The 12,311-nt window shown below is 26.4% G+C and overlaps 1 protein-coding gene across 1 annotated transcript; it reads left to right on the forward strand.

Moving 5' to 3' along the window:
- Window positions 1–322: 322 nt before the first annotated feature.
- Window positions 323–9,484, forward strand: LOC111028633 (L-xylulose reductase-like). The gene is made up of 6 exons (XM_022307361.1): window positions 323–445; window positions 2,485–2,698; window positions 6,992–7,235; window positions 8,471–8,585; window positions 8,856–9,066; window positions 9,178–9,484. The coding sequence occupies exons 2-6, from the start codon at window positions 2,551–2,553 to the stop codon at window positions 9,279–9,281; spliced, it is 822 nt and encodes a 273-aa protein (XP_022163053.1). The 5' UTR covers window positions 323–445; window positions 2,485–2,550; the 3' UTR covers window positions 9,282–9,484.
- Window positions 9,485–12,311: the final 2,827 nt, after the last annotated feature.

Here is a 12,311-nt window from a genome sequence, read left to right on the forward strand (position 1 = left end):
TTATGGTGTAGGTATAATACTTTATAATTTTGCTTTTAACATGGAAATTCCAAAATTTTCAAATAGAATTCTGTTTAAATCTTAATAATGAATCCAACGAGTTTCTTATGTTTGTTGTTTGTCAAAAGTGTGTGTAACATTTACTAGGTACATCCTACGCAGTTTTATGAATGCGTTTTTGAAACACACTTTACAACAACATAATCCGTATTATAATATTGTATACGTTTTGAGGCGCACTACTCTTTCATTTTACCAACTCACATACATTTCCCCCCACATGTCTATGACGTCATAACGTGTTTGGCTATGCTACAATTTACGAAAAAAAAAAAAATAACGCTTACTATATCAACACGCATGCGTTCGTTGTAATAGTTAGTTAGTTTCACTACGCCACAAGTAGCGTTACGCAGTTTATTGCTTTCTATCGGCGTTGTTGACGGTAAGTTTTTGAGTATTTTTTAAATATTTTTTATTTCTAGACGTTTTATTCAAATGAAGACACAACATAATATTTAGTATAAGTACAACGATACTATTGATTTACACAATATATTTTATAGGTACAGACTGTTTTGTTCAAATTGAAAAAAAAAATTCATTCATTTTACAAATTATTTTATTTCATTTTCTGTTTTATCTAAATATCAATTAAAAGGAAATTATAAATTTCATTTAACATTATTTTATTATGCTTATAATATAAATGTTAGAACATCTGTTGACGTTGCCTTCAAAAAGTAGTTGTAATTGTTACTCCAAAAAAAAATGTTGAAACATTAAAGTAAATATACAGAACCTCATTTGGAAGGGGAAATGGGTAACTGCTCTGTTGTAGAATTGTAGTTGTGAACTTCTCAAATATAAATTATTGAATATTTCAATTACTATTTAAGGTTATAACTTTTTCAGTTACACCAAAGAAACAAAATTGATTTTGTCAAATACTGGTTTTGAGTATAGATTCCGGTTTTTATGTTAATTTTTTCCTCCGTTCATCTTAAAATATGCTATGAATCTCTACCTCCTCTTCTAAAAAAAAGTTCCAATTAGGTCCAATCCGAAGCATATTTTTTATTGTAAGAAATTTCTATTGTAAAAAACAAACTTTATTGTAAAATCAACATATTCATCGTTCCGATCAGAACCTAAATAAGATATTCATTCATTTGGAAAGTTCAAAATTCCTTTTTTTTGTTAATTGTCGAAATTCATACTTCGGTATTTTTCATTCCATAAAGAAATTTAACAGATTTTCAAATTGTATTTACTATCAACCTTATGTTTTTTTTTAGAAAGTTAGTCAACTTTTTCAATGAACCTTAAATGTACGGTATAATATAATATATTACTGAATGAATTAAAAAAAAATCTAAATATATAAATCAATTAAAATATATTTAAATCAACTAAGCAAATTGAACTTTGAACTTTTAAATTTCTTAGCTACCTCTAAAATAATTGGCTTACGGTGTTAGTTAAGTTTATCGTTTAAAGTAAATAATTAATTAAAAATTACGGTTGTAAATTTCTTCATACTTTTTTGCTTATCGACCTATTAAATATTTTTAAAAAAACTCACAAATCCATTATGTAAGCTCATTAAAATATTCACACTAATGATTTGTAATAATGATAATATTTCGCTTAATCTGAAAAATATGGATTACGAATTATTCAGTATTGATAGCATTTTATCAATATTTCTAGAACTTTTGTAACTAACGCTAATTTCATTATACATTTTAATTGTCTAGAGTATTCTAGAATATATCATAGGCAGTTATCATTTGATGATAATTTATTACAATTAATATTGAAATGTATTACTAAATAATGTAATTGTAATATAATATAACTTATCTTATAATAGAGATCAGTAATAATATCATATGAAAACATTACATCAATTAAGTGAATAATTTTAATTATGAAGCACGATACATTTTTTTTTTCAATGCAATATTTAACATAATTAGACATACACAATATTATTGTTAATGTCTATAATTGTTTAAATAATTAATTGATAAAAACAGATATGATTTGAAATATTTAAACACGATTTATGGTAGGTAGGAGTTATTCAATTTATTTTGGAGAATCATAATTGTATATTAATAAAAATGTATTGAACATTATTATAGTTTGGTTTTACAATAATATACCATACTCATATTTACTCATAAAAATGATATCAAATATCAAAAAATCTATACATCAATAATGTATACTTTAATTAAATAATGTTTCTTTTTAAGTAATTTTAATTTTAATTCATATAGTTAACTATTATGTACTACATATTTACTTTACTCGCTATTATAAAAATAAATATAACAGCGAACGTCGTTCAGAGAAAATACGGTATACTTTTTAGAACCTAAAACAAATTTTAAAATTAACAACATTACAACTTAAATTTAATATAATCGATTACTAGTCAAGAATTTATATTAAATATGATTGATGCTGTTACAGGATAAGTGTTCCTAAGACTGAGACTTAATTTTTTGAAGTCAATCAAATAACAAACAAATATTCAAAATGATACGTTCCATATGCAAACTACCTCACAAACTAGCTGGACAAATGGCTGTCGATATTCTATCTAGAAGTATGGCTAGTCAGGCCCCACAAAAAATGGAAGATTACTTCAAAGGCAAAAAGTTTATCGTCACAGGATCTTGTGCTGGTGAGTAACACTATGTTAAATAACAGTTAACATTTTTAATATATTCACATCATGTTAAACACACTAAATAGTATACGAATGCATATTTTATATGCTATACAGTATAATGTTCGAGTGATGTTAAGTACAAAATATTGTATCGACGCAAATTTATGAGCGATTAATATGCAATTACACACGTGGTTAATAACTGTACCGAAATTAGTGTTTCATTATGTATATGAAGTTACCCCCCTCAGACACAGTTGTGGCCGTTGGGAGCGATTTATAAAGTTTTATTTACATTTTGATTAAATATAAATCACAGTTTAGAAATAAACATAAGTCAAACTACACGTTTTAAACGACCGAATCATTTAAGAGATACCTACGTATAACTTAAGTACATATACATTTACTTTTAAATGCTACTTAACCATTTAAAGTTTAAACCACTTTGGTATGAATGGAAAACCATATTCACTCAAAGTAGTTTTTAAAATTTTATTTTTATTCAGCCTTGATTTAAAATCCATATTGATACCACTACAGAACTGTTTATAACCGTTTATTGTTATAACTTATATATAATATATCGATTATATACATACCTAAATCATTTTTTTTTTAATTTTCAACACAGCAAAAACGTCTAACCTTTTCCGTCCTCTAACAACACCTAAGTAAAATTTTCCTAGTTCATAATAATTAACAGTTTCATTTCCGTCCAAAGAACCTGTCCAGAGCAATGATCAAAGGATATCCGCTCAAATAATTTGTAAGATCATTAAAAAACAAAGCTTAGAAAAATAATCGGAACAATTTAATAACTAGAATGTTATTATGAGCTGTAATTATTTTAAATGTATAAACTTCATTATCAACGATAATAATTTAAATTCAAAAATATAACTATTTAATATTATATTGTATTAAAATTCTAAATTATTCAGTAAAGCTAATTTTCACAGTTTGTTCTTGTGGTTTTTATTGTTTTGTTTTTATCACTGAACGAGTTGTTACTATTACTATTACCTATAGCGTTATATTATCGCATTAGTTTATGGAATTTTTACTTTTTTTAAAAAAACAGCAACGTGCGATATTTGTAATTCTATAATGTGAATATATTTATCTAATCATTTCATTAACTTTTATGCGTTAATTATGCGATCAATACAATTAAAGATGTATATGTTAAAATGAGTTCTAAAGACTATTCCTTGGCTCTCTACTTTTTATATTAGGTATACATTAGTTTAAATGCTTATATAACAACACCAATATACTCAATTAACTGATTTGTGTATCAGAACATAAAGATAATTAGGTACCTTTGCTGGTTCTGTTTTCTGATAAAATTGTAATTCAGGCTGTTAGAAATTTAAGAATACGATCTAAAGCAAAATGTTGTTTTTATTCTAAGTGCTTAAAATTTCAGTACAATTTCCATAAGTCGAATATCATGAAAACTTCGATAAGATGAAACTCGTTAATTATTGAACAGTTCAATGCTCTTGGTATTATAACATAATAATATGTGTGGATTCTATACCTACATTATTAGTCTGTTTTGTTATCTTGAATAAAACCTCGACATTTTGAAATTCTTTATCTCAAAGTATAGGATATGCTTATCGGACCAAAACTGAATTAAATAAATTTAATTTTAAACTTAATAATATGTTATTAAACTTCATAAAATATTTTTTAATCTTATATTTTCAATTAATATACCTACCTACCTAACTATCTGACCATACTGAGTGTAGTAACGAAATATCAAATTTTTATTTTTTACTTCTATATATTTTAGATTTTAATAATATACATACCTATTAAATCAAAAATAATTATAATCTTTAAATACATATACATTAACCTACAATAACTCAGTTTTTTGAATATTTATTTATTTTTGTACTTTACATTACTTTACATACAATTTTAGTACACTAATATCATGTTGCATAAAAAATATATTAGTTGAATAGTTCACTAAAATTGAATGGACCAATTATTATGGACCACAAAATCATGTTTGAGGAATCATTAGTATTATGTGTTTCGTTTTAGTAAAAATCATAAACAGTTGATTATTATCGATAACCTAAAATAGTTAACTATAATATATTTTAAGCTTTCTTACATATAGTTTTAATCAAATAAATCCATTACACGCAATTTGATGACAGAAACAATTGATAATATTTAATAAAATGTTTGCATTGCATTTAAAATAATGTGTCCAGCATTGGGTAAGGCATACATTTGTATGTACCTGTAGGTACCTACATGTTCGTTTTATCACAAATCGTTAGTTATTAATACCTATTTGAAGTTAATTTGTCAATTACATCAGAGCTTAAAGTTTAAAGTCTTACATTCAACTTTTTACCATGTATAATAACTGTATTGCGATAATGATTCGATAGATGTTAAGTCTAAAACACTCCTAAACCAAGGCAAAGGGCATTTCAACAGAGTTAGTAAGCTAATTAAAGCCAAGGAAATGGGACCACCGTGTGCAAATAAGTGTCGTAGTAAATGTTATGACAAATTGAACTATGATAATCGCAAACTAATATTTGATTCCTATTGGGAATTAGGCGATCATACTAGGCAGTGGGACTTCATCGCCCAACATGTTACAGTTGTTCATAAAAAACAACAAATTGCTAATCGTTCACTAACACGCAGAAACTTTTCTAGAGAATATAATCTCACTGTTGATAATATACAATTTAAAGTTTGCAAAAATATGTTCCTACAAACTTTAAGCATTTCCGAAACAGTTGTTAATACTACTTGTTTATTAAAGTTTATCAAAATGATGAAGGAAAGTGGTTATGAAGAGTATAGTTTTTTTTCTGATAATTGTGCAGGGCAGAACAGAAACCGATTTATTTATGCTATGTGGGAGCATGCAGCATTTACTCTTAAAATCAAGATAAAACATACATTTTTAGAAAAGGGACATACACAGAACGAGGGCGACAGTATGCATGCAGTTATTGAAAACTCTAAAAAACATAAAATTATCTATGTTCCAAATCAATGGATTACGTTAGTTAGATGTGCAAAAATATATGGAAACCCTTATTTAGTGTATGAATTGTCGTATGAGGATTTCTTAGATTTTAAACCATTAGTAGAAAACTCAGAATTTAATTGGAAGACATCAACTGATAAACAAATAATTAAATGGAATAGTGTGAAACAAATAACTGTGTCATATGAAACACCATTTACACTAAATATTAATTACAATTTAGACAGAATATTTACTATAACCATGAGCATGTTGAATATAAAAAAAAGGGGGAAGTTTCAACCACGTTGTGTACCATTACCAGCCTATGAACAAAAATTACCGCTGGATAAAATGAAAATCAAAGATTTATTATCTTTATGTGACAAAGGACTAATTCCATCTTGCTACCATGATTTTTATAGATCGTTAACTCCTAAGTAATGTGTGCTATAATATTGTATTTTAATAAAGTTTCATTCCTAAATATTAATAATAATAAATTATAATATTGTTATGTTATTTTTTTGTAAATATAACTTTTTATTAATATTTAAAGTTTGTTATAATTATTTTGAGTATTTTAATGATAAAGTTTCATTCCTTAATATTAATAATAATAAATTATTATAATGTTATGTTTTTTTTTGTAAATAATATGACTTCATTAATATTTAAAGCATTATGTTTTTTTTTTTTATATATAATATAATATACAGTAGTTTTTTCATTTAAGCAAAATATAAAGTTTGTTATAATTATTATGAGTTGTTTAAATAATGAGTTTTACCCAAGAATATAGTTGTAACTTGACTTACGTTTAAATTTTTATTTTATTTTCCATCGAAAATAGTAGTAACTTGACTTACGTTTTAATTTATATTTATTTTTCCACCGAAAATAGTCGTAACTCATTGATTTTTTTTCCAAAACCAAATTCTTAGGGTAAAAACAAAATGTCACAAGAAAAATAAATAAATGTATTTTAACATAGAATCTAAAAGATTATAAAAATGATTTTGAAATTTAAAATTTTTGAAATCCAGATTTAGAATATACTTTTGTATGTTATTATTGTTGTTCCTGAACATTTTGTAAAAGTGAGTTACGATACTTTTCTTTGGGGGCGTCGAATTCATTATAATCTAATATTATAACCACTTATTTTCATTTCTGTAAGTATATAACTAATTATAATTTAAAAGATTACATACAATTAATTGGTTCTTGAAACTTGAAACTTTTGACTATTTAATAAATAATAAAAAAAATATTATTTCTAGGTATGGGTGAAAAAATTACAGAGAGGTTAGTAGATTTGGGTTCATTTGTTTACGCAGTGGTGGAGAAGGAAGAGGGCGCTGCTAAAGCATTACCAAATACTAAACAAGTATTTTGCGATGTATCAAATTGGGAGGACACTTATAAAAAAATGTACGACATTGGTCCAGTACATGGTTTAGTCAACAACGCCGGTGTAGCAGTTATCGAGCCATTTTTCGATGTCACCGAACATGGTTGGGATAAGTTAGTGAAATCTCAAATCATATCATAATAGTTACACTTAAATGAATAATTTAAATTGGATTTGACAAGTGGTACATTTTCTTATTATTTATTCATGAAACAATTCTAAAAAAAATACTTTTAATATTTATACTCTGAAATTGCATAACTTTTGGTTATGACTTACAGGAAAAATTATGGTACAATTTAAAATATTAAAAATAAAATTAAACTTATTTATTTATCTAAATATTTGATGTAACAAATATTTATTTTTTAAATTATAAATATAAATAAAGAAAAAGAGTGTATAAAAACGTTACAAAAACAATTAATCTTCCCTTATCTGTCCCATATGGTACAATAAATGAAATAAATATTTAAAAATTCAATATAAAATAACAAACAAAAGAAGGCGTATTTTAAACTAGAGATAAATCATATTGTAATCATGCGTAGAAATAATAAATGTTGTTGAATTGAAATTATTAACAGTTTAATTTTCTAGTCAACTTATGAACTTGACTTATTTAATTGGTAGTTGAATAACTTAGATATTTTTAGTTTTCATGGTTTTATACGAAAATATTAGTATAGGTACAAATAATTCAATGCTATAATAATACAAACATTTCCGTTATTTTTTTTATGGATTAACTCTAATATTTTAGTAGATTAGATAGACAAAGTATTATTTAATAATTATAAAATTACTTAAAATGATGTTTGATATAAAAAAAAAAATATTTGTTACATTTTTAATTGAGATGTGTATTGTTTAAATATTTAATAATCATGTAAAATAAAATAGTGTACATTTTGATAAAAGTTCAATAAAGTTGTTGACTATAATTTAAGAAATTAGAGAGAACGCAGCCATTCTTTAAATTATGATCTTCATAAAAAGTAAATTATATTTTTTGAAACTGAGTTTAGCAAACATTTTTTTTTCTATTAATTTTTCTATTATTGAGCCAAATTTATCAATTGTTACCAGGTAGACTGTTAACTTCCAACTTATCGATCTTGTGCTCTCTTAACGTAAATCAACTCGAGTAAATTGTTTTCGTTTATTTTCCCAGTTTTGAAATTAATACTGTGCGTAGTATTGTATAAAATTTACCGTTTTAAAATAAATACGAATTACAACAGACAAGTTTGTTTAAAATCTCCGAAAAAAACTATAATTCTGTTTTTAATATGATAAACGAATTACATGTGAGGAATTTTAACTTAACAAATTATTTTTTGTTCAGGACTTTAAATATCAACGCCAGAGCCTTAGTGAGAATAAGTCAGGCAGTGGCAAAAAATATGATCGATGCCGGTATCAAGGGATCTATTGTAAATATTTCTTCGACGATTTCCACCGTAAGTTATAGTATTATATACCTATATTGTAGTATTAATTGTGACAACAACAACTATAGTACCACCTACCATATACAAGACAATAATATACTGTCATACTAAAACTATAGTACACAAATGTTCTGATTATGAACGTTTGAAAAAAAAAAACTACAACATTTATTAAACACGACTTACAGCAGTCAGGTTAGGTGAGGCGAGGTGGTCGTTTCGCAATAATATTATTATTGCATGACGCGATTTACATTTCATTCGAATTGAACTTTCTAGAGAGCCATACCCGATCACACAACATATTGTGCATCCAAAGGAGCCGTGAATCAAATTACTAGAACCATGGCAATCGAACTGGGAAAGTATGGTATCCGTACCAATAACGTAAATCCAACTGTTGTGTTGACTCGTATGGGTAAAATCGCATGGTCAGATCCAGAAAAATCGGGACCGATAATGAGACGAATCCCGCTTGGCAGATTTGCAGGTTTGTAACTGGGATCAATTGGTTCAACAAAAACCATTCGATCGACGAAAATGGGCATGGTTTTAAAGTGTTGTAATGTTAAATCTGGCGTTTATCATGTTCATTTTTTAGAAACCGATGATATCGCGAACGCCGTGATTTTCATGCTCAGCGACTACTCCACCATGGTAAACGGAACAGCCCTCGTAGTCGACGGTGGGTTCTTGGCAGGATAGATGAGACGACTTCGCTGTGAAACATAATCATTATGAGAAATAATTTCACTAGTTCAATGTTAAAACATACTTTCTTTTGTGTGTATTATTCCAAGCCGAACAGTATCTAATAATAATATGTTATTAAATATATTTTATTGTATCCACTGTGCAATGACTCTCATACAATTTCGACAATAAACTGTGTACCCTGAAACATTTAATATTGTGTTTCACTTTTTGTTTTAAGACATTCTTTTGTTTTTAACACCTTTACATTTATAGTTTTTGCAGCTTAATCAGCAATATCAACACAACTGTTTAAGTTATGCAACAACAATATTAACATTCGTCTGAATGCATACCAAGTCTTACTAATTTATTAAAATATCTGGTTGACAACTAACTAAAATATATTTATGTTAAACCAAATTAGTATCTATGTAAATAAAAACAATATTATTTGTGTACTTTTTTTTTATTTTAAAAATCATTCTGGATGTATAAATTTTTGTTGTATTAAAAATCATTAATAATTATAATCACTTATTGTAGGAAATCTTAACAATTCTTACTTAGTTGAAGAAGAACACTAGCTATCTTAAATGTTTAATAATACCAATGAGGATAACTACTTATTGTTATCTAAATAGGTCATTAGTATAAAAAATAATTTCATTTCAAACGTTATAGCAATTCATATCCGAAATAAGCTTTATACCAGAATAAATCCAAAACAAATTTCACTCAAATAGATATTAGATCACACCGGTATTGCAGGAAATTGTTTAGAACATTTTAGATAACCTGGTCAAAATATCTATAGATTAAACATAAATACTATAATACTAGAACAATAATAACTATACGATGAAATATAAATAAACTTCATTGAATATAATGTAAGTAAGACTCAAATGGCACAAATTATGGAACATACAATAGACACTCAATTAAATCCAATTAAAGATCGAAGTTATGATTGAAGCAATTTAAATTAAACTAAATGTCTTACCTATAATCATCACAAACCGTTTTCGATAAGGTCTTACCGGTCTTACTCACGGATTCCTTATACTGGAAGATGATACACACATAAAATGCAAAGCCAGCTTTGGGGTAGTTATTCTCAATGAAAAATATCCTAATCGAATAGTACCATGATACCATCAGAACAAACTCAACATCGACATGTCTGAAGACCTTGATTCTTCCCTGAAATTGAATCTAAAACCAAACCGTTTGGTTATTCACTATTTTAAAAAAGTAATTAATTTAAAGAATTTATTTGATCTTTTCTGGTAGTATTGTTTATTTTAAGTGACGTCAGTGCTACTAACAGGTTTATCAAATCTTATTCATTTAAACGATTTGGTTTATAGTCTTATTAAAATCATTTCAATTTTAAGCTAACACTTACGAGATAGTACAAGAGTTAAATAAAATAAATATGTTTATTTAACTTATTTTTTATCAATTGAGTAAATCAAATTATTAAACTTAAAATCATGAATTCGTTTAATAATATTGTTGATGGTAAGTCATACAATGTACTTAATTATAGTAATTTATAATGTAATCTCACAATGTATTGTTCGGGATTTCAAGATAACCATAAAATATCGTCACCATTTGCGTCACACGTATTTCTTACCAGCAGATTTACTTTGACAAACCTAAAATTAAAAACCAGGGAAATCTGTCTGATATTTAGTAGGTGTTGAGTGTAGGTACTGTATTGAGTAGGTCACTGTCATGGATGTGTTACATATTTTAAATTTAATTTAAAATTATTGAAAATAAAAAAGAATTCGGAACTGCAGTGTATCAGCTCTCATTTCTGAGGCTATTTTATAATTTATTTATGTTGAAATTTGTAATTTAATTTTCTATTTGTAAAACTGTTGTCCCTATATTTTCCGAAAAATCTCATACCATATTGTATTTGTATTGTTATCAATTTATACCATTAATACCAACGTACCTTAGAAAGTTGGAACCGTGTAAATTGGACAGTAGTATAAATAGCTTAACATTAAACTCAATATGTTTTTTAATTTTAAAATTTCTAGTAAATGCTGATATAAAATATATTGGGTATAAATTTAAATTAACTACGAATATACGTTTTTGAATAACAAAAAAAAAATGAATCAGTCAAAGGCTGGTTTCTAATAAATTAAATATTACAATAAATATAAGTGCAGTAAAGTATATAGTAAATATTCACATTTGTTCTTATTGTTGCTATTATTGATCTCTTATGAGTTATGATTTTTCTTTTGACACCCAAGTCCCAAAGTAGAAACTAGATCTAATTTTCTATCATCAGAAACATCTTTCAAAGTGGAAGAAAGGAATATATTTTCTACTATAAAATATATCTTCAGGCACAAAAAATGAAACACACATAGTTGTTAAACCAATGAGTTCATCGCTCCACTATCTAATTGAATCTAAGACTAAAAACAATATGAAATGGTTGACATTTGAGAAGTGTGTAAAATATTGAATCATAATATTTTAGATAAAACGGTAGTAGTACGGCTTTACTTATAAATACAGATATGAAAAATGAATTCAAGCCGTAGAGCTAGAATGGTTATAAGACAAGGAGACTCGTGATGTTAGGCACTAAATTTATTATAAAATGGAAATTCGATTTACTATAAAAAATCTAAGTTTATCGATTTTAATTTGAAATCACCCAGTGAGATTTAATTGAATATTTAAGTGTTCAAAAGACAATAGAACTCGTGTGTTTGCAAACATAACTATTGAATTAGTGACACGATTTGTGGGTATTTTTATAGTTATAAAACTATGTAATTATCTGCAATGTGTTACTGGTCTGTCTAGTGTTTCAACTTACAGGGTTTGATTATCACTTCATCAAAAACGTGTTGACCTAACCGAACAGAAGCTTCCCGTGATTCATACTCATGCACCTCCAATGCCATAAGTGAAACTATACCCAAAAGCACCTTCAGAGACATGATCGGTTTGGGTAGCCTTAGTTATAATTTCCGGAAATTTTTGATATAATAATAA

The sequence above is a fragment of the Myzus persicae genome, unplaced genomic scaffold, assembly GCF_001856785.1.
Source record: "Myzus persicae strain clone G006 unplaced genomic scaffold, MPER_G0061.0, whole genome shotgun sequence".
Lineage (NCBI taxonomy): Eukaryota > Metazoa > Arthropoda > Insecta > Hemiptera > Aphididae > Myzus > Myzus persicae.